Genomic DNA, 21,834 nt, shown 5'->3' on the forward strand with positions numbered 1-21,834 from the left:
CTTTTCTTTTTTTTTTACTGCTTTTTCTCATTACTCAGGTTCACCTGGAAGGCAGGGACAAGCAGGTTCTCCAGGTATGCCTGGGCGTGCCATTGGGATCGGCTACACTCTGGTAAAGCACAGCCAGTCCAGTCAGGTGCCAATGTGCCCTCAGGGCATGAACAAGTTGTGGGATGGCTACAGCTTGCTTTATGTAGAAGGACAGGAGAAGGCGCATAACCAAGACCTAGGTAAATTGTAATATAATTGTATAATAATAATAATAATAATAATAATAATAATAATAATAATAATAATAATAATAATAATAACAACAACAGCAAGCATGCAGACATTTTATTATCTGTTGTGTATTACATGTAGATATCAATATAAGGATAATGTTAGTTTAGCATTTGTTAGTATTTCAGTGGTCTTCCATCATTTGTTTTCTCCTTTTCTCTCTAAAACCTCCTCTCTGGTCTCTCAGGATTGGCCGGCTCCTGTCTACCACGTTTCAGCACTATTCCCTTCCTTTACTGTACAGCCAACGAACTCTGTTATTATGCCAGCCGCAATGACAAGTCCTACTGGCTGTCCACAACAGCACCAATTCCTATGATGCCTGTGGCCAATGAACAAATTGTTTCGTACATCAGCCGTTGTTCAGTGTGCGAAGCCCCATCTCAAGCTGTGGCCGTACACAGCCAGGACATCACTATTCCCCCGTGTCCACAGGGGTGGAGGAGCCTGTGGATTGGTTACTCATTCCTTATGGTAAGCCATAAGTTTACCTTTTTTATTCTAATAAATGTAAGCCTGCTGCAATTTGGCATGAGAAAGAATATATCGAATTGGCTGAATCAGTATTGTACTGTTACAATTAACCTAATCTATAAGCTATGAGTTTATATTATATTCCTTATATCTTTTTTCTGGTGGGTTGCCACAGTGCCCTTGGGCACATTCTGATGTTTCTTTTTTAAAAAGTGACCTTCGCTCTGAAGCGCCATATGTTCCACATTTTTCTGTATAGTAGAATATATGAAGCCTTGCCTTTATTTTTTATTGGTGATACTGTAACCCTGTGTTACTGTTTGTCTCTCCTCTGATCAGCACACGGCTGCAGGGGCTGAGGGAGGTGGCCAGTCCCTGGTTTCCCCTGGTTCCTGTTTAGAAGACTTCCGCGCAACACCTTTTATTGAATGCAACGGTGCTCGGGGCACCTGCTTCTTCTTCAACAACAAACATAGCTTCTGGCTAACTACTGTTCAACCAGAAAGGCAGTTTATAAAAAGTCCTGATTCAGAGACACTGAAGGGAGATCAGTACCGTGGCCGCATCAGCCGCTGCCAGGTCTGCATGAAGATCTTGTAACCTGTGCACACTCCAGGAAAGAAAAGGAAAGAAACTTTTAAATAAAAGAATAGAAAACAAGAAATAAGAAAGCAAAAATTGTTTGACTGGTTGAGTGACTGTATGAGAGACTCTATTCAGGGTGCCTTTTGGAGCCTTCTACAAGGCCATGGTTAGGAGCTCCAACTAAAGATTTCTCTTATTTCACTTTTCAACGTTGGTGCTATAAGAAACTGCAATGTTTTATTTTTATTTTAACTACTAAAACTTTGTATTACAAATTCATGGCTACCTCGGAGAGTGTGTCCCAAATCCCCGATGGGAAGCACTGGAACATTAATGTGAGACTGCAGACATTTTGTAATCTTGTAAGCCAAAATCTTGTTCACTTTGTCCAAAACGCGGTAGCTGGAAACGATGATGACTGATGGAACAAAATATTTTTTTTTGTTTGTGATTAGGAAAGTGGGCAAATTGGCAAACCAGCACTTTGTGGTGTACACAAATGAGTAAGATTATGGTTTGTGGTTAACACTTGAAATTATAATACTTTCTATCTCCCACACATGTACCCTTAAAGTATTGCACTGAAATGAATATCTGGGGGAAAAAAAGATAAGAATCTTATCAACTGTAGAAATTCCAGTTTTACCTACAAAAGTCTCACATAATTAAACACTAATAAATAGACTTCACTCTCTACATACAGAAAAAAAACTAGATTATTTTAATTACTCCTAGTTTCCATTAACTTTTCTACATTGTTGCCCAGAAGAAGCTATTATACTTTCCACATCCAAAAGTATACCAGAAATATTACTGGGAATGTCTCTTGTCTTTGTTATTATTTAGTCTTTCTACAGTCTCTAAAAGAGGCAGGCTAATATATAACCACTATTCATTAGCTTCTTAAGCTCTCTTTGGTAGCCTTGTGTCTTCATTATGGATTCATCTGTAATGTGTCTAAACTGTTAAATTGCAGTTTCATCCCATGGTAAAAAAAGACACAATTTAGTAAAATGCAAAATGTTGGTGTATGATTTGTACATTAAGGATGGTTTATAAAGGCATATATATCTTGATGTGTATATTATAACAGTATTTGTATTTTTCTTACACTGATTTACATGTAATGAATTAAATACAGTTTTCCCTGTATAAATGTATGCCTATCACATAGCATAGATTTTTTTTTAACAAAGATGTTTCAAAATATAATTGTGCTCCCTAATAAATGGTGTTGAAACTAATTTGTACAAATGGATCCCAGTGACCTGTGATTTATTACATTACATTTATTACATATACAGTACAAACATAAATAACATAAAAAATTATATTTACAGTTTGTACTTTTATCAATCAAATCTAAAACCATCAAAAAGAGGTAACAATATGTATAGTTTAACATATGAATTGCTTATTTCCATTTCTGGGAAATTAGAATCGATAAACCAAAGAAAATGGAGTTGAGAACCTGCATACTTTGAGTGTGAATACCTTCTTCCATATCTCATGCATCATTTGCTAAATGCTCTAAATTAACATGCTTCAACATGCAACCACAAATTGAAAGCAGTCCCAGCTGTGAGATTTTTCCATAAAATATCACTACCTGCACTACTGTAGATAATTTCTTTAAATCAGCAGATTGTGAATATAGGCATTCTTCAAATGGGTAATATTAAATTTTGTGACCTATTTTTTACTTTTTATTAATGCAATCAGTCTGCACACCTACAGGACTAAGTAAAATTTCTGTGCATGGTATATGTTGGCCGAATTCCCTATGGGTGAATAATGCATAGAGGTCAGAGCACATCCTTGGTGTCTACCCACAGTGATCCAGGAATTGGTTACACATTCATTGCAACCTTGACAGGATAATACAGTATCCTGTAATACAGAAGACTTTATACTAGATTTCGGAATGTGTCTGTGGAAATTTGTCCAATCAGCTCCAAGGGTATTAGTGAGGACAAGACTTCTTCCATTCCAACCTTTGTGCTCAGTGGCAATGTCATGCTAGAATAGGTTTGTGCTTTTTTAATTTTAGTGAAGGGAAATTGTACTGCAACAGTATATGTTTGTATATGCCCAGATGTTTTAGGAAGACCCACAGATTGGTGAGATGATCAGGTGTGATAGAAAAGCTTTTGAGCATATGTAGATATGAAACTGTACCAGTAAATACATAGAAATAATTCTTTATATGAATCTATTATGCTATTATCTATTATGCTTCCTCTCATTATTATTATACTTTATTTATTACTCATAACACAAGCCACAAAATCTTCTTGTTCACTTAGGGAATAGAGCCAAATAGGCAAACCATTTTGTGGTGTACACAGATGAGGAAGATTGTGTGTGTGTGTGGGGGGGGGGGGCTGCTCTATGGATGTATTATGACATATTCAATCTCATTAGGCTTGATTTATACGAGCAGGTATGCAGTGTATGTTGTAAAACCATTTAGTAACTTGGTGAAACTGCATGCCATTTTTCCAATGTGTTAAACTGTGTGTGTGTGTATATATATATATATATATATATATATATATATATATATTTATATATATATATATATATATATATATATGTAACGATACTTGACATTGACATTGTCTCAAAGCAGAGACATACAGAACATAAACGTAGAATGAAGGTTAATATAAAGATTAATAGAATACAAAACTGCATTTACAAGATTAATATTAGATATATTTAGATATGTATTTGTCCCTAATGAGCAAGTCTGAGGTGACTCAGTCAGCAGTGCCAATGAAAAACTCCCTTGAATGGTAAAGGAAGAAACCAGACTCAAAGGGGAACCCTTTATAATATTTTGTATTATATTGATAATAACCTTTTGTTCTATGTCTATGATCTGTAAAGCTGCTTTGAGACAATGTCAATTGTAAAAAGAGCTATACAAATAAACTTGAACCGAACTGAATCGAATTAAATTTCCTCCTCAAGCCCAGTGCTCCCAGGCTAAAGCAGATACTTAAAAGATAAATGAATGAATGCATGTTATATACTGAGGCGAACTGAACCAAGCTTTCTCCAATCCTCTAGATGGTGTTGTGGCGCTTTAGTCTTGCACTAGAAAGCGAAGCGTCTTCAGCATCAATACAAACAACAGTCTCGCTGTCGAACAGCTGCGAAATTATATTTCTCAACTGATTTGGCTCACTATAAACAGGTAAAACACGTTTTTTTTTCTTGCACACCAAGGGCTGTTTTGATGTGACTAGACATCAAACATTGTTTAAGCCAGTATTTTTGTCTTTGTTATTTAAACTGCGTAACCAGGCAGATAAACTAATGCAAATGTGATATAGTAATCTGCAAGGTTTCCACGCTGATGTTCAGTCGCAGGTCTGCTCGGTGTTATTAGTGTACTGTGTAATGTTAGTGAGCGATGTCAGCTGTAGTGCTGTCGGTAAGAAGGGCAGGGCATCTGATACCCTGTGTTTACAAAAAGAAATCATCATCATATTTTATCTGCATTTGAAACAATATTTACAAAAGGTCTCACGGTGTTATTATATGGTAATTCAGGTGCAGTAAAAACGTCTGGTGTTATCTATCTATCTATCTATCGATCTATCTATCTATCTATCTATCTATTTATCTATTTATCTATCTACCTATCTATCTATCTATCTATCTATCTATCTATCTATCTATTCATTCATTCATTTATTTATTTATTTATCATTGTTTACACCCTGCTCGCGCACTCGTCAGTTTGTATATGGCGTTTAGGGAGTGTCGTAGTTTCTCTACTGTACCTTTACCACTAATACAGTCGCTACACGGCACGTAAATGACAATAAACATAAGCGAATAAGTTTAATAATAGAATTATTAATAGCTTGATCGTTTAAGCGTCGAAAGTAAAGATGACGACAAACAATCTGCAATGAGGGTTGTGTAGTGTCGGGTGGAATTAGGACTGCGTTTTCGTTTGGACCGTTTTACTGTATCCAGGTTTATTTATATACAGTAATAAGACATTGTAGCAAAGCAGCTTTAGAACAATCCAGATGTAGATTTATATTAAGGTCCCCACTGAACCAGTTAGAGGTGATATTGGCAAGGACAAACTAAGAGACTCTGAGAATGAAGATAATGAAGGATCTCAAAAGGGAACACGTCTGCTTCTGGGTGAAACCTGGATAGTACAATTATAAATGGTTACACTAGGGTTAGGGATAATAAAGCAAGTCTATACAGTATCCAGCTTTGATTATCAGAGGTTTCTGGTGTTGTGAGATGGAGAGTGAAAAGGTTCTGACACCGTGACAGACTGTTGTACATCACACTGGGTCCTTAATACTAATACTAGTAATACTATATATATATATATATATATATATATATATATCACCAGGACAATGATATTCCTTGGGTTCTTATGATACATTTTAGATTCTGAGAACTTATTTACAACATTCCTTACTGATAATATAATATCTGCTTCTGGGCATTTGTATTCCTGTCGTATAAATCTGTCTGACTCTGGAGCTGTGAGGCAACAACGCTGCATACCTATTATTACAATTCTCTGCCTGCTGTATATGATAAATTGATTTCATGTGATATGTTAAACATTATATCTTCACCTGAATGGAGTTACATCACAGGCAGTATAAATTTTTGGCCTCATATGGTTTTGCAGCATAAACAGAGGGCAAGTAAATTTTCTTTATGTTCACTTGGAAGCTAAAGAATATCATTTGATTGCATATGACTACTGCGATTTTTTGCAAAAAAGATACAATTTTGTCAGGTTTTAATATTAGTAGTAGTGCTGTTATTGTTGAACACATAAATGGAAAATACTTTCTTTACATTTGAAAATTCTGTTGAGATGTTGTACTTAGAAGAAATGATCAGAACCTCAAAAGAATCCTGTTTTTCTGCATAAAGAAAATAAAAAAATCAGCCCAGGAAGGGTGGAGGCTGCATCCTTTCCTGTAAAAGTACTCTTTGCAGAATTTTCCACTTGTTTTTATCTTACTTTGTTTTTGCTGAATTTGGGGGATCACATGCCTTCTCTTGCCTGTTCCTGATTGGTAATGTTTTAAAAAGCAACATCTTATCATATATCATATCATATCATATCATATCACTTGTGGTGTGCATGGAGGCTTTGTTCAAATTTCACATATAATTTACATAACAATTTATGAAATATGCTGTATTTGTTTCTTATACTGACTAAAGAAAATTGGTACAGTATTTTTCTTTCTATAATATGATGTTTAAAAGTGTTTGGTTGCAGGGGATTGTCATCGTCATTGCCTGCACATTGTTTTTATTCAGACAGTAAATATGTTTCAATTAAGATGTACTCAATAAGATTAATCTCTTGAAAATGCTGAAGTTACATTTTGATAGATTTGTTTAAGTTTAAGAAATTAAATATTTCAAAATTAGACTTGTTTTTTAAGATGGAAAGAACACCGGCCAAATATTCACAAATGACTGAATTTTTTTTTATTTACTTTGCAGGTACGCTGGAATATTCAGAGACCCTCTCGGACATGTCCTATGTCTTCATCAATGACACGTCGCAGACGAGTGTGCCATTACTGCAGGCATGCATTGACGGAGACCTAGCATTCGCCAGACGACTCCTGGAGACGGGCTGTGATCCTAACATCCGAGACAATCGGGGTCGCACCGGCCTACACCTAGCAGCAGCACGAGGCAATGTGGAGATCTGTCGCTTTCTTCACAAATTTGGAGCAGATCTTTTAGCCACCGATTATCAAGGAAACACGGCGCTGCATCTGTGTGGACATGTTGACACTATTCAGTTTCTGGTCTCCAATGGCCTCAAGATAGACATCTGGTGAGATATTTGATGCTTTTCTCATTCATTATGAATATACTTAATGTTTAGAGTTTTTTATGCATTAATACATCACCAGTGAACTGCTGGTTCTGGACTTGAATAGAAGTTTTGATTCTCTGACAGCAGAATTAGTTCCGTTCCAGCAGCAGCACAAGTGTTATGGGCTGGAATCAAGGGGTGGGGTATTTATATATTGCCATATCAGCAGGCTTAGAAACTATATTTAAAGAACAAAAAGTAAAATGAAATTTTGCATCAGATGTCCTTTTGACATCCCTAACTAAAGAAATTTTTTATTCTAATGCTAAATAAATATTTTTTGAACAACATACACTGTATAAAAAACAGAAAAAAAAGGTTGATGACTGCTTTAGATGTTAAAATGTTGTTTGGTGATCAAATTGAAACATTCTGTAAACTCATACCATGTTATTATTTTTACACCACTTTGGATTTGTTGGTTTTGGAACAGATGCATCCTAAATGTAGGCTGTCTGTTGTGTGGTGTTTGTGTTTGAATAGTAATCATAATGGCTCGACTCCTCTGGTATTGGCCAAGCGGCGAGGTGTGAATAAAGATGCTATTCGGCTTCTGGAGGGTCTGGAGGAGCAGGAGGTGAAGGGTTTCAACAGAGGCACTCATTCCAAACTGGAGACCATGCAGATGGCAGAGAGTGAGAGGTGAGACTGGCACCATTTTAGTTGGCATGGAGCGTTTTGTGGAGCCAGTAGCCTTTGTGTGATTAAAATCTCCCCATTATTGGTATATTTATATATACATGGTAGGTTACCTGATGAGAAGATGTATGTAAAATAAACAAAATAAACTTCTTTGGACCTTTTTAAACTTTGTCACGTAGCTTGTTGCTCTGGATAAATAAGACAAATGTAAAATGTACACTTGTTTTATTATTATAATTATTTTTGCATCACTCTTAGTATTAGACTAGTAAAGGAAAAAGAATTCTTAAAAAGTTAGCAATTGATCTACAATTTTTTGTATTGTCTAATGCGATTTATCTGTATTGTCTTGTCATGTATGTGTATTGTTTACAGTATGTGTATATGTATGTGTACACAAATAGTGTGTATTTTGTTTGTTGATTCCTAGTGCAATGGAGAGCCACTCACTGCTGAACCCCAACCTGCAAAACAGTGAGGGTGTTCTGTCCAGTTTCCGCTCCACCTGGCAGGAGTTTGTGGAGGATCTGGGTTTCTGGAGGGTTCTCCTGTTGTTAGTGATCATCGCCCTGCTCTCCCTGGGTATTGCTTACTATGTGAGTGGGGTCTTGCCCTTCTCTGCCAGCCAGCTGGAGCTGGTTCACTGAAAACAACAAATGCACCCGGTTTCAAATTTAGTATCAGCTCCAACCAAGCTGTGTTTTATACGATTTAATGCTTCTTCATACAAATTAGCTCTTAAGTTACTGATCTCTGGATAAGGCTGTGTGGAACTAAAATTTCAAAGCACACAGCTTGACAGTCTTAAAAGTCTTAAAAACATTAGGTATTTAAAGCATGGAATGTCTTTGAGCTGGAATTGTTTTGATTACGGTGTGTTGTGAACAGTGTTAGAAAATGGAGCCCTACTTTGAATGAATGTACATTTTGATTTCTTTATATGGATTCTTATAAATACATGACAAGCTTTAAGAGAATACATCTGGCTTTGCTTCCTGGAGTGTAGATTAAGCCTTTCCTCACCAAAATCAGCAGAAGTTCCATATGACGCAGGAGAAATTCTGTAAATTTTGTATTTTCAATTTGTTTTATTTCCTCTGCACAAACATAAAAAAATTATGTTAATTCTCTAGTTTGTCTTTCTAATCATGCTTGCTGTGTTACTTTTTATAATGTGTTTAAACATGTAGATGATCAGAATGTAGTAATATTTTATTATGTCATTAACTTGGACTTGATAGCATTTACTGGCTTGACCACTTTCTGTTTTATGTCAGTATGTCATGGTTGTTATCTGAAACTAACTAAAAAGGATGTAAACTAATTTCATCTCCAAAATTCAGTAAATTTGTCCAAATGTGGAACACTGGTCATCTATTAAAAAAGGGCAAAAGGGTTTTGTAGCTTAAATTGCAGGAGGCTCCTTTTAAAATGGTTGTAATTTGCAGCATATATTTGTAAAATGCTCTCATTTCTATTTTGTCTGTATGTGTTTAATTTTTGTTCTGCGTTTTTTTTTTGTTTGTTTGTTTTTTTTTGTTGTTTTTCACCCTGATTTAAGCTGCATCAGATTTCCACATTATCTACTACAAGGCGCAGTATTTTAAGAACCCAAAACCAAATGTGCCATCTTTTCCATATACTGTTGTTGTTGATATTTATTTTATTTTATTTTTACTGTATTGCTACAGCAGCAGGTGACCAAGTTTAAATTGATCAGTTTTTAATTGAAGGATCTTTACCGTTTGGGAAGTTGCTTATTGTTTACATATCCTTTGGATATTATGTAAATATTTCAAATGTGTTTTAACAGCACTCACTGTTATTTACTGTTGGAAGCTTATGATTCCTAATGATGAACTATTAAATTAAAAATTAATTAAATGAATATGGGTTTGTATTTTGTTACTTTTGATTTGCTGCAAAAACTGTATAAAAAACGAATAAAAAGAAGGGTGTGTGTGTAATTGTCTATTGCGTGTGCGTGTTAAAGTTAAATAGATATGATCAAACAACGGTAGGGTTGTTTTTATTAACTAGAAGATCGAGTGGGATTTAATTAAACAATCATCTATAATCATTAAACAAAATATCGCAAACATTAACCGTTATTCTAATAATAATGAGTTGCTTAGCAACCGAAAGAGTCGACTCTTTCATTAGGAAGACGCATAGATATCTATAGCCAAAAGATTACCATGAAAGTCTGAACTTTTAATTTGTCTGATTTACCCATAATGCTATTGCACCGGAAACGGAAGTAGACGTTCAAAACAAACCTGGCTAACAATCCAAAAAATCATTGGTGTATCGTTCTGCTACGTTCTAAATCATGGTGTCGTAGTGAAGCCTAGAGATTATTTTTTATCATGAATCTTAGAGGACTGTTCCAGGATTTTAATCCCAGGTGAATGGAAATGCTGCCTGACAGGTTTATAGTAAAGTCGTGTGATGTAACATCGCAAGCTGAGCTGTTTACTACGACTATAATGTCAAATGTACACAGTTATTCATCCAGATCTCGTGTAATAAGGCGATAAATAGCACCTAAATTGACGTGGAACTGTATAAAGTGTGTGGTTTTTAGTGCAACATAAATATCATAACTATAACGTTATTTGTGGGGTTAAGTTGTTACTGCTAACATTGTGATTATGTTAATATTCACAGTAGCAGTTTGTAATGATACTGAACATTATGTAATATAGATCTAATCATGATCTGTCTTCTTGTTTCACAGCAAATTCCTCATATATGCCTCCCTTTTGCTGTTCTCCATCCTGCTAGCTCTGAAGCTGGATGGAGTTCTCCAGTGCAGTTACTGGGCAGTTTTCACACCCATCTGGCTCTGGAAGCTCATGGTTGTCATCGGAGCCTCAGTTGGGACAGGAGTTTGGGCCAGTAACCCTCGCTACAGGTTGTCCAAAATATCATTTCTTTTTTTTTCTCTCAATTTCAGTCCAATCATCCAAAACTCCCTATACGATCATTGTAGCCATGGACTTATACATTAACAATGTGAAAAAAAGAAAAGAGTGATGAGAAGAAAAAAAAGTATTTTATTAGCACATCTGTTTCCTAATCAGGAAAACTACACCACTGATTGCATGTGTAGAATTAGCTACATGTGCAAAGGGTTTTCTGGGTCAATAGGCCACACACACACACACACACACACACACACACACACTTACACACTTTCATAATTGTAAACTATATCTGGGCAACAAAGACTCACAGGCAAACACATAATGCTTTTTACTAGTTAATTATGTAATTATGTGTCTAGTATAACTGGGAATTGGTTAGCCTGACTTCTGTACAGTGATACAGCTGATGTTACTAGTGGGCTGACAACTTAAGTCCATTACAATATAAGAACAACACTTTTTATTAAGAAAAATCACAAATTACAGCAGAACCTACTAAGTATAAAAAACTACCTTGATGTTGAAGTGATGTGAACGTTTTCAGGAGTTTCTGCACAGGCTGTATCTCTCCTTGTGTATTTCATTCTGGATTTCCTGATCTATTTTGTTAAGCAGTTTGTAAACTGATCATGTTCATTTTATATACTTCTAAGTGAATACTGTTAGAATGTAAGGAAAGTTTAGCTGAAATGTTTCTTAAAAACACACAGAAACATTGAAAGAAAGTAATTACAGATGTTCATTTAAGATGTTTTTGTTTGTAGCTGCCTCATATTAAAGAACCAGTTATAATCAATTTTTTTTCTTTGCACGTGTGTGTGTGTGTGTGTGTGTGTGTGTGTGTGTGTGTGTGTGTGTGTGTGTGTGTGTGTGTTTGTGTGTGCGTGCCTGTGCATGTACAGAGCCGAGGGTGAGACACATGTGGAATTTAAAGCCATGTTGATCGCAGTGACCATTCACATTCTGCTGCTGATGTTTGAAGTACTGGTGTGTGACAGAATCGAGAGGGGATCCTACTTCTGGCTTCTCGTATTCATGCCCCTCTTCTTCGCTTCTCCTCTGTCAGTGGCTGCATGTGTGTGGGGCTTCCGCCATGACCGTTCACTGGAGGTCTGGAATTATGACACAATTAAAGCTACAAATTTGTACAAGTATTAAAATGACCACTTCTATCTATTAAGAAGAAACCAAAGATGACAAGGGAAAATAATCAGTGACTGGTGTTCTGATGCATGTTCATCCCCAAAGTTGATTGCTTTCCAATTTTCTAGAATATCCTGAAGGTATCTTATACCGCAGGACTTGGCTAAATATTATTTAATTAATTCAATAAAAATGTCCTGTCCATGAATGAATGAATGTAAACACAAATGTATATATTCAGATATGGTACTTTTGACCATGCCGCTTAATTTTCTTTTTGTGCACTAAATGTTGGTGGTTATGTGGTTCGCTGTAGTTTCGTCTTTTCACTATGTTTTTCTTCTCTTAGTTGGAGATAATGTGCTCGGTCAACATTCTCCAGTTTATTTTTATTGCCTTACGACTAGACAAAATCATCACCTGGGACTGGCTGGTAAGCAATGGCTGCAATGCACTGAAACATTTCAAATCATTAATAAAAATTCTGACTAAGAGACTTTTTTTTTATAACTATTATTGTCAGTCATTTATATTACAGCAGCTGAAACCTGTTTGACCGTGTTGATAAAACATTAGCTGTTAGTTCACTGTGTTTTTAAGCAAGCAGATTTCATGGCTGTACAGTTCCAGATACCGGTCAATCTCTAGTAATGTGCTTGTCTGAAACCATCTAATAATTGATACATACCACTAACTAAATTGGTGAATACATTCCCTTAATTGCATGAATACATGTACAGTGGAGGATAATGTTCAAATATAAATTACTAAATATCAAAACCATGAACCGGAATTTTTAGGAGGTGTTATTCTTGTGATCTTTCTGGCATGTTGATGTATCAGATTATATACAAATATCTAATAGCTATTTTTGTTGCTGCTGTTGTATTCTGTGTAGGTGGTGTGTGTGCCTCTGTGGATCCTCATGTCTTTCCTGTGTCTGGTTGTGCTCTACTATATCATTTGGTCCATGCTCTTTCTGCGCTCTGTGGACATCATCGCAGAGCAGCGTCGCACTTACGTCACAATGGCTGTGAGCTGGATAAGCATCGTGGTTCCGCTCCTAATCTTTGAGGTGTCTTATATTCTGCTGTCTATATACATCTAAAACAGTGCTTGGCAGGTTTTGTATGTGAAATACTGAAAATCAAACTAGTATAATATCCATCATTGTAAAATCTAACCGTTGTCTGTTCACGTTTTCAGATCTTGCTGGTTCATAAACTAGACGGACATAACAAGTTAAGTTATGTCTCTCTCTTTGTGCCTTTATGGGTCTCATTGGTCACTCTCATGGCCAGTACTTTTGGGCAGAAAGGCGGGAATCACTGTGAGTATTTATACATAACATGACTGTCTTAAGTGATGGTGGTGCAGCATTGTTAAATTATATGTTGTGTATTGAACATGAGACATGGAGAGTTTATATTTAAGGCCAGTTCATGCAGCCAAACACAAGCCAACGTTAGCTTAATACAGACAAGTGTGCCATAAAGCTTTAAGCTTTCATTAAAACACATATTTGTCAATACAATAGACTGACTCACGGAGCCACATGTCTGTGGCTGAATCTCAGAAGGCTGTGAATGTCGAATGTACAACTCCTTTAAATGTATCCAAACAAAATGCCATTTGTGATTACTTTAAGGTGGGTTTTACTCCGGTTGTACTCAGATTAGAGGTAAGCATTTTGAAATCAGGCTGCAGATTTTTCATGCAGTATTCTGTTCTACCACATCCTCCTGAAGGTGATAGATTAGTTTCAGGTCATGTGACTGGGAAGGCCACAAAATATCACTGAACTCATTGTCATGTTCATAAAAGCAGTTTGAGATGGTGCATTTTCCCAAACGGTGGAAGATGGTAACTTGTGGGAATGAAGGGATGCACATGGTCAGCAACAATACTCAAGTAGCCTGTGGTATACAGGTAATGACTGGTTAGTACTGATGACATTCTGCACACCATTATACCACCTCCAGCAGCCTGTAATGTTGACACAATGTAGCTTGGGTCCATGAATTCAGGCTGGTGGTACCAAATTCTGACCCTACCATCTGTGTGCCTCAGCAGAAATTAAGATTCTTCAGACCAGGCTATGTTTTCTTTGACTTGCCAGGTCACTGTCCGGTGTTGGTGTGTCCCACTGCAGCCTCAGATTTCTGTTCTTGGCTGACAGAAGGGAAACCCAACATGCTTTTCTGCTGTTGTAACCCATCTGCCTCAAGGACTGACTTGTGCATTTTGAGAGGCTTTTCTGCTCATCATTTTCATGAGTAGATATAACCGTCACCGTAATGCACCCTAATTTCATGCATTGCTACTGATAGCACACAATTGGCTGGCTGTATGATTAGGTGTACAGGTGTTCCTAATAAAGTGCTCAGTGAGCGTAGATATAATACTTGGGATCACAGTTAAGTGAGAAAGGATCATGGTCTGCTGGAAAATGTACACTTAGGCTGAGTACTACTTTATTTTCACTATTCCAAGCCCAAGATCAGTTCTATGAATATGACACCACCACATTGAATTTTACTGTTCTAACTCTCACTTGTGCACAATCTCACAGGGTGGTTTGGCATCCGCAAAGACTTCTGCCATTTCCTTCTGGAGCTCTTCCCACTACTGCGAGAGTATGGCAACATCTCCTACAACCTGCAGCATGATGACTCTGACACCTTAGAGGAGACACGTGCTGTCTCAGAACCTTTAAAAGTTGCCCCTATGTTCTTCCACAAAGGAGTAGAAATCATGCCATTCCCTGGGAAATACATTGATCCTCCTCCTAAACTGTCTATAGACATACCTGACTGATGGTATCTTTACAAGACGTTCTAGGAGACGGCCTGCAACCAATAGTTGCTTGTCTGTTTTTTTTTTTAACTACTATTATTCAGGTATACTTGATGAAATGTCAAGGATAAAGTGGGAAATGATAAAGAGCTGGTATCGTTATTCGAGTCAATTCTGCTGCATAGTGGAACTTCAGAATAGCTTATAGTGATATATATAATATTCCATAATGCACTTTTCTTTTGTCCAAAATAAACTCAGGCAATTTTTAATTTTTAAATTATTAAACTGTTAAATCAAGATTCCCATACTACTTTCAGCACAGGTCTGCTGATTGAGAGCCTAAAGCTGTTTTTTTTTTATTGTCTATTTCCTAAGTGGCATTTCTGTATTCTGTACATTTTGTTATTTTGAATTTTATACACTGAACTGCATTTGCTTAAGAATTACAATAGACATATTATAAGGTCTTGGATTTACACATACTGCTGTTTCCTAACTGGTGAGAATTTGTTTATATGTATTCAACTCCTTATTTTCCACCTTTCTGGAGTTAGTATGTTAAAATGAGGCTAACCTGAGACAAATATACAATATTTCAAGAAACTGTAAACTCTTTTTGTAAATTATTTATGCAGCAGCTGTGAAAGCACTTGATATCTATAACTGATACTGGTACTTACTTTCATTTGGTTTGAGCATATATACAGCACCGACTGGTGACTAAAGAAAAGAGAGAAAAAAATGAATACCCCACAATATACTGCCTCCTCCTAACTCTGCTACTGTCTTTTAACTGGACCATCTTGGAATAGACATTTTTAATGATCGTTTTCATCATTAAACCAAACAATAAAAAAAGATGTTTGGTAATGTTAAAATCTATGCATGTGCATTTTAATATTGTTGCATGTTACTGTACAATCTTCGATTTCTGTAATTAATCTTCGTTTTAGAGTAAGAAGTAAAAGATTTGAGTTTTTCTTTTAACAATACTTGTCTGTTTGAAAATGATTGGGCTTTAACTGCAAAAGCAGTTTAATATTACATTTTTTAAAACCGGTGAACTAATTGCCTAAAAATCTGTTACACATAAAAAATGTCTCGCCCTGGCCAAACAAAAAAAAATATTTAAAAAAATGGAACAAAAAACAACAAAAACAAAGTAGTTTTCTCTCTGCTGTTGTTTGGATAATAACTATAAGCTTGTGGGCTTTTAGAAAGATTATCCTTCTCTCTCTGAATGCATGGGCCACTTTCATCAGAATCAGATTTATTGGCCAAGTGTATTGATGTTGACACACACAAGGAATTTGGTTCCAGCTGTTTGTGACTCTCAAAAGTACAGACATAAATAATACAAGACAAGACAAGACAATACAAACTATACCAAAAAAATGCAGACGGATGTGATACAATATAGACAGTATGAGTATTAAATATGAATACAGAATATATGACTGGTCAGTTATGTACATAAAGTGTTAGAAGTGCATGGGGGTGCAAATAACAGTTGTGTAATATTATGCTTTTGTGCAATATACAGCATATTAATAGTAATACTAATATTTCAATAACACTTTCAAATTAAAATTTTATTTGTCACATACACAAACATACACAGTATGACTGAAATAAATATCAAAAATAAAGGTAGTACTAAGATACTGAACAATTGTATTGCTTCCGCTAAAGAAAATAGTGCGCTCTGTCTCTATGGTTAGAATCCTTTTTTTATGGCAACGGTGTGTTATAGTTAGCAGCGGTCTGTTATGAAGAAATAAAATAGTGTGCGCGTAGAAAAAATTCGTCCCCACGCAAAAAAAAAAAAAGTCTTGAGCACAAGTCCACCGTCTAGGCGGCTTTTTGTGTTAAATGATATTCGCTGTCGCTGCGCAGGCGCTTTTATTGTACATGACAGCTTATGTCCCGATGACCAGTCTTTGCATTACGATTAAAAGCAGTATCAATAAAGTAAAACATGTGATGTCAAATTCGAGTGTATACACTGTTTAAATGAGTGTTCTAAACTTCTCACTGATACTTTTGTGATTCGTGGAGTTCTGACAAGTTTTATAGCCTTGATATAATTTCAAGTGGTGACAGAAAAAACTCTTTACCCCCCAACCTGAAACCTCTTCCCCTGTCACAATCACCTAATTAATAATTAGGCTTAAAAGCAAATGTATATGTAAGGGAATCGAGTTTAATAATTACATGTAATATTGCTCCAAATATCATCAATAATGGTGTGTGCAATACCATGTATAACTTGCATTTAAGTTGGTAATTTCCTTAATATATATACACTGTACACCTACAGTTTTGATCTTGAGCTTTTCATTAATCAGCATTAATGTGTTATATTTTAATTTGAAAACGTTTTGCATTTGTTTGTTGTTGCTACTTGAGTTTAGAAATACAAATTTCAGCATTATCAGTAATCTGTGTGTGCATTTTCCTTGAGAACCAAGCAAGTTGACTCATGATACCATTTGTTTATTATATCGCAATCGCAATATTGACCTCAATAATTGCAATATATTTTCCCTAAATCGTGCAGCCCTATTGGGAATGGATGCAAGAGCAGCATGAAAAATAAAAGGGACAAATTGTGCCCAAGACCTCCAACAACTGTTAAGAGGGTTTTACACAAAGACATGGATAGCCTACTTCACTCCTCTCTCAAACCATCTGTCTTCTCTGTCCAAGATGTGTACATCATGGTACTCAGATACGTTCCCTTCATCCTTCAGATCAAGTTACACAACTGTTTCTTGCTCTGAGGTGTTGCCTCTTCTGTGTTAATACATCCTCCTATATAGTGCCTTTGTCTCTCCAATGCAGAGCTCTGAACAATCTTCACTGAACCACGAATATCATATAGCTCTCCTTACTTTTACAAAGTCTGATCTTTAGGGTGGATGAGTTTCTCAGATACTCCAGTCATGTAGATGTTTTTTCAATTGGCTCTGGCAGTCTAGCAGAAGGAAGTCTTAGTAAAAACCCACTTAGGATATCCACATTCCTTGAGATGATTTTCTTTCTTCTTGGCTTCTGTTGAGGGACAGAGGCTTTCTACCCTGCGGTGTAGTGTCCTGATGACTCCTAAGTTGTATTGCATTGGCTGGTGAGAATCAAACAGCAATCATCGTTACACATGTGTGGCTATCCATAGAATTCCATTTCTAGCTTCCCATCAGTGCCTTATGAGAACTGCACAGTCCAGGAAAGCAAATGTGTTGTCCTTGGTGTCCTCTGTTGAACTTGATGTTGATGTCAATTGCACTGATATCTGTGAAGGCCTGTGTATCTTGAATCTTGAATAGATCCAGACTCAGCTCACACCTACAGAACATACACAAGAGATGTACATTGTACAGAGAGCTACAAACATACACAAGTCCTGCAAATGCACTAGAATAAAGTCTAACTTTAGTACAGTGAATATCAGGGGAGAGCGCGAACGCAGTCCCCCACTACCAGAAATTATGCAGTCGAGATTCCCACATTTGGGGAATTCGCAGGGGTCAGCACAGCCGGAGTGCAATGGCTGAGCCTCGCCCTGGGTGAACCACCTTCTTGATCATGGTATCTCCCCTGCCAGGTAAGTATGAATTGCAGCTCCATCAGCTAGTGACTGCACCACCACACACACCCTTTACCATTAGGGAGAGGAAACCAGCTTTAATCATTACACAAACGTGCAACACTAAAACACCACAGTCTACACATGCTGCAAAAATAACACTACATTTATTACATTTAAAGCTGAATGTTGACGAATATTGTCTAAGAAACCACAGTACGATACTTCCCATGATGCAGTGCGGCTGAATATGGAACGAGATCCACAGTGTTCATTAAAATGCGTTTATAAATCAGTACATCTGCACTTTACACTAAAAAGACTCAGTACAAAACTACTGACACAACACTGTACGGTAAGCAGTAGGGGACAAGAACAGTGAGTTTTATTAAGATAGTGTTAAAGCCCCGGTACAGTTAACACAACCCACCCCCACCCCCCGTTTGAGGGTTAGATCGAAGATGTAAACAACATCGACACCCGATAACGTTTATTGATCGCACATAAATAAAGGGTAAAGTGTGAAAGCTGCTTTGAACTTACAATTCCAGGTGACTAAATTTTCAAGAATACTTGAACAAAGATTGTTAAATAAGCACAAACGAGAGAAAGTTTCTGTGTCCGACCGCTAATATAAGCCCGGGCGCCATATTCCCGATAAATAGTTCCGGATAAATAGTTCCGTGTGTCAATTCAATTCAATTCAAGTTTATTTGTATAGCGCTTTTTACAATAGACATTGTCTCAAAGCAGCTTTACAGAACATAAACATAGAGCAGAAGGTAAACATAATTAATGATAAAGGAAATAACGAATAATAAAAGAAATAAGAATTAACAGAATAAAAATTCTAGATTACTATTAGATGTATATAGTTCACAGTGTGTATGTATTTATTCCCCTATGAGCAAGTCTGAGATGACTCAGGCAGCAGTGGCAAGGAAAAACTCCCTTAAATTGGTAAAGGAAGAAACCTTGAGAGGAACCGGACTCAAGGGGGAACCCATCCTCATATGGGTGACACTGGGGGTGTGATTGTAATATACAGTCAAACAAATGTTGTATTGGTGTGAGGTTCAAGGACTTCTGATCTTCTGAGTACTACAGAGTCTAACTGGAGATGTCTCAGGATTCTTAGAGTCGGCCTCGGCTCAGTGGACGTCCAAAGGCTTCGTCCCACAGAGGACGTTGGGAGCTGGTACAGTGTCTGGATGCCTCGGGATGGGTACAAAGAGAGAAGCAGTGGAAAGGGATTAACATATCTGCTGTTCATAAAAATGTGCTGGTCTGATGTACTGGTGCATGATATTATGGGATGTATTATGTGTACACCTGACTGAGTTTTTAATCTACATTTAAACTGGGAAAGTGTGTCTGCGCCCCGAACACTATCAGGAAGACTATTCCAAAGTTTGGGAGCTAAATAAGAAAATGCTCTACCACCTTTAGTAGACTTAGATATTCTGGGAACTAGCAGAAGTCCTGAGTTTTGTGATCTCAGAGAGCGTGAAGGATTGTATGTCTGCTGCAGAGAGAGATTGTGATTATAAGCAGCGTTGGGCAATAACGCGTTACTGTAACTAGTTAGTTTATCTTAGTAACTAGCACAACACTGATTATAACCGTGTAAAACACGCTACTTTAATGAACACAGTACCTTCTATAAAACCACACTGGCTTTAAATAAACCCCCTTAAATCCGCCTTCTCTGTAGTGAACTGTGAATATAAAGAGATCATAAAGCCCTGAAATAAACAGGTCCAGAAACAATCCGGACACAAAAACACAAGTGTTGTATTAGAGCTAGAGAAATGTAGAGCTATAACGTTTCTTTAACAGTACAGAGGGGGTGCACCGTTCCCGGAGGTACTGCAATACCGGGTCGATGCGTGGAGTGGACGGAGCAAGCCCCTATTCCATCTCCCTGCTCCAAAAATCAATTTAATATATGGTCCCCGGGTAGGGGACGTATCAGATATTAAACTGATAAGAACAGATACTACACTTGATCTTAGCCAAAAGGCCGAGAAGCGATACCGACAACTGCAGACAAGAAACGGTGTCATTCTACACAAGTGTAAACACGAGGACGGTAAATACCGTTTTCTCTTCATATCCGCGAATAACATCATTCAATACATGGCGAACATCTTGTTAATGCTAACATTAGTAGAGGAAAAGTCTACGTAAGTAATCCTTAACTCCTAAACACAAAGGAAACGATAATGAATTCAAAAAGCTTGAATGATAATGAATAAAAACTTCTTGACTTGACTAAAGAGATGTTACAAATGTACCACATTTGACCACTGAGAGGCGCTGTTGTATAATCTACAGCGCCTATCAGTGGTCAAATGTGGTATTGCAGAAGAAAAACGGTGTTAATTAATAACATACTATATTCGGTATTAAACGTCTTATACACGAGGCTTTCTCGGCGAAAACAAGATTAATTATGGCCAATAAATATAATACAGGCAACCTAAACACAATAAGAAGTCAGAATCACCAAACTGCATGTGAATTTCACCATAAACTGATTTATAGTAATTACATAAAAAAAGTTACTATTTCTGGTGCAAAGGATGAAAACATTTAGTAATAAAATCACTGTAACGCCACTAAAACATGAACAACGTTATCAGCAGTCCTAAATGTAGTAAAAAGGAAAGTAAGGTGGTCTTTATAAATGCGCCACTAGGCCTCCATTTTCACACAGCACTTTAGAGGCCTGTTTAATTATATACAGCTCTGACTACCTTCATTGCATTTACTCTGGACATACAGTGTTTCACAACATTTAACGCATTAAGAAGATACTTATGTCTCCAAAATAAATAAATAAATCACCTTTTGTGAAACTTACACAATGTCACGAATCGCCAGAAATACAAAATCCTCTGATGGTAAAATTACAAGTAAGAAAAACATTTTAAATCATAAAAACAAAAGTGTTTTACGGTTTCTCACTCGTACTGTTTACACGTATAAAGAAAAGAGCTTTAATTACTCTACTTATTAGTCCTGGTAAGCGAATTTTACACAGAATGTAAAGTCGTTCGCTAAAAATTGTACTCACCTGCTGCTACTGAACAATCAGCTCCACCTCAGCGCCCCCTAGGGGTCTAATTCAAAACAACGGGACGAAAAGTACAGGCCTCATGATGACATGTCCATACTGTCTTTACAATGACTGCAATAAATTAATACACAGGCTCACAAACTCCGGTCTTGGTGTACACACTGTCCTACGTATTTGTTAGTGAATTGTACTAATATAATTAGGTCAATTATACACTATAATGTGCAGGGCAGGCAATTAAATAAGAGCGTTTTGCATTTAAAGCATTTTGCATTTCTATTGGTTGTATATTAATTGTACACCTTTCATATTAAATAATAGATTCCTCTTTTAATCCTGACTTCCCTATATCTCTGCAAAATATCGGCCTTTCAGTCTGGTCTAAGTTAGGGATCTCGCAATTATC

The 21,834-nt window shown here is 36.7% G+C and overlaps 3 protein-coding genes, 1 long non-coding RNA gene and 2 other non-coding genes across 9 annotated transcripts in view; 3 read left to right on the forward strand and 3 right to left on the reverse strand.

Moving 5' to 3' along the window:
- The window catches only part of col4a6 (collagen, type IV, alpha 6), a 73,545-nt gene extending 70,946 nt beyond the window's left edge, over nucleotides 1-2,599 (forward strand). For all 3 annotated transcript variants that reach the window (XM_027165055.2, XM_047817890.1, XM_047817901.1), the window contains 3 exons: nucleotides 39-230; nucleotides 470-756; nucleotides 1,096-2,599. In XM_027165055.2, coding sequence (XP_027020856.2) covers nucleotides 39-230; nucleotides 470-756; nucleotides 1,096-1,356 — 740 coding nt within the window. In that variant the 3' untranslated portion in view covers nucleotides 1,357-2,599. The remainder of the gene's footprint in view (nucleotides 1-38; nucleotides 231-469; nucleotides 757-1,095) is intronic.
- A 1,813-nt stretch (nucleotides 2,600-4,412) lies between these two features.
- Nucleotides 4,413-9,860, forward strand: ankrd46b (ankyrin repeat domain 46b). Of its 2 annotated transcripts, none has more exons than XM_027165041.2 (4): nucleotides 4,413-4,543; nucleotides 6,862-7,204; nucleotides 7,730-7,888; nucleotides 8,319-9,860. In XM_027165041.2, the coding sequence occupies exons 2-4, from the start codon at nucleotides 6,894-6,896 to the stop codon at nucleotides 8,533-8,535; spliced, it is 687 nt and encodes a 228-aa protein (XP_027020842.1). In that variant the 5' UTR covers nucleotides 4,413-4,543; nucleotides 6,862-6,893; the 3' UTR covers nucleotides 8,536-9,860. The 2 variants fall into 2 exon arrangements, with proteins under 2 accessions (XP_027020842.1, XP_027020843.1); XM_027165042.2 differs by lacking the exon at nucleotides 4,413-4,543 and adding an exon at nucleotides 6,335-6,422.
- A 270-nt stretch (nucleotides 9,861-10,130) lies between these two features.
- LOC113654738 (transmembrane protein 185A-like) lies at nucleotides 10,131-15,752 on the forward strand. Its single transcript, XM_027165033.2, has 7 exons — nucleotides 10,131-10,295; nucleotides 10,629-10,805; nucleotides 11,721-11,928; nucleotides 12,311-12,394; nucleotides 12,860-13,036; nucleotides 13,168-13,291; nucleotides 14,534-15,752. Exons 1-7 carry the CDS (start codon nucleotides 10,258-10,260, stop codon nucleotides 14,776-14,778), a joined length of 1,053 nt encoding a protein of 350 aa, XP_027020834.2. The 5' UTR covers nucleotides 10,131-10,257; the 3' UTR covers nucleotides 14,779-15,752.
- Nucleotides 15,753-17,240: 1,488 nt separating this feature from the next.
- Nucleotides 17,241-21,419, reverse strand: LOC113654763. Its single transcript, XR_003443518.2, has 2 exons — nucleotides 21,213-21,419; nucleotides 17,241-18,105 (listed from the first exon to the last, which is right to left on the reverse strand). It is a non-coding gene; the product is annotated as an uncharacterized LOC113654763 (long non-coding RNA).
- Nucleotides 18,209-18,372, reverse strand: LOC113654767. Its single transcript, XR_003443522.1, has one exon. It is a non-coding gene; the product is annotated as a U1 spliceosomal RNA (small nuclear RNA).
- LOC113654775 lies at nucleotides 20,191-20,381 on the reverse strand. The gene has a single exon (XR_003443530.1). It is a non-coding gene; the product is annotated as a U2 spliceosomal RNA (small nuclear RNA).
- Nucleotides 21,420-21,834: the final 415 nt, after the last annotated feature.

The sequence above is a fragment of the Tachysurus fulvidraco genome, chromosome 1 (genome assembly GCF_022655615.1).
Source record: "Tachysurus fulvidraco isolate hzauxx_2018 chromosome 1, HZAU_PFXX_2.0, whole genome shotgun sequence".
Classification (NCBI taxonomy): domain Eukaryota; kingdom Metazoa; phylum Chordata; class Actinopteri; order Siluriformes; family Bagridae; genus Tachysurus; species Tachysurus fulvidraco.

Excerpts from the sequence above, each read along its gene's own strand:
- LOC113654738 (XM_027165033.2), top strand. The coding sequence starts at position 10,258 with ATGAATCTTAGAGGACTGTTCCAGGATTTTAATCCCAG. Across the intron at positions 10,806-11,720 it reads GCCAGTAACCCTCGCTACAG|AGCCGAGGGTGAGACACATG; the intron begins GTTGTCCAAAAT and ends GTGCATGTACAG. Across the intron at positions 11,929-12,310 it reads GCCATGACCGTTCACTGGAG|TTGGAGATAATGTGCTCGGT; the intron begins GTCTGGAATTAT and ends TTCTTCTCTTAG.
- ankrd46b (XM_027165041.2), top strand. The coding sequence starts at position 6,894 with ATGTCCTATGTCTTCATCAATGACACGTCGCAGACGAGTGTGCCATTA. Across the intron at positions 7,205-7,729 it reads GGCCTCAAGATAGACATCTG|TAATCATAATGGCTCGACTC; the intron begins GTGAGATATTTG and ends GTGTTTGAATAG. Across the intron at positions 7,889-8,318 it reads CAGATGGCAGAGAGTGAGAG|TGCAATGGAGAGCCACTCAC; the intron begins GTGAGACTGGCA and ends GTTGATTCCTAG.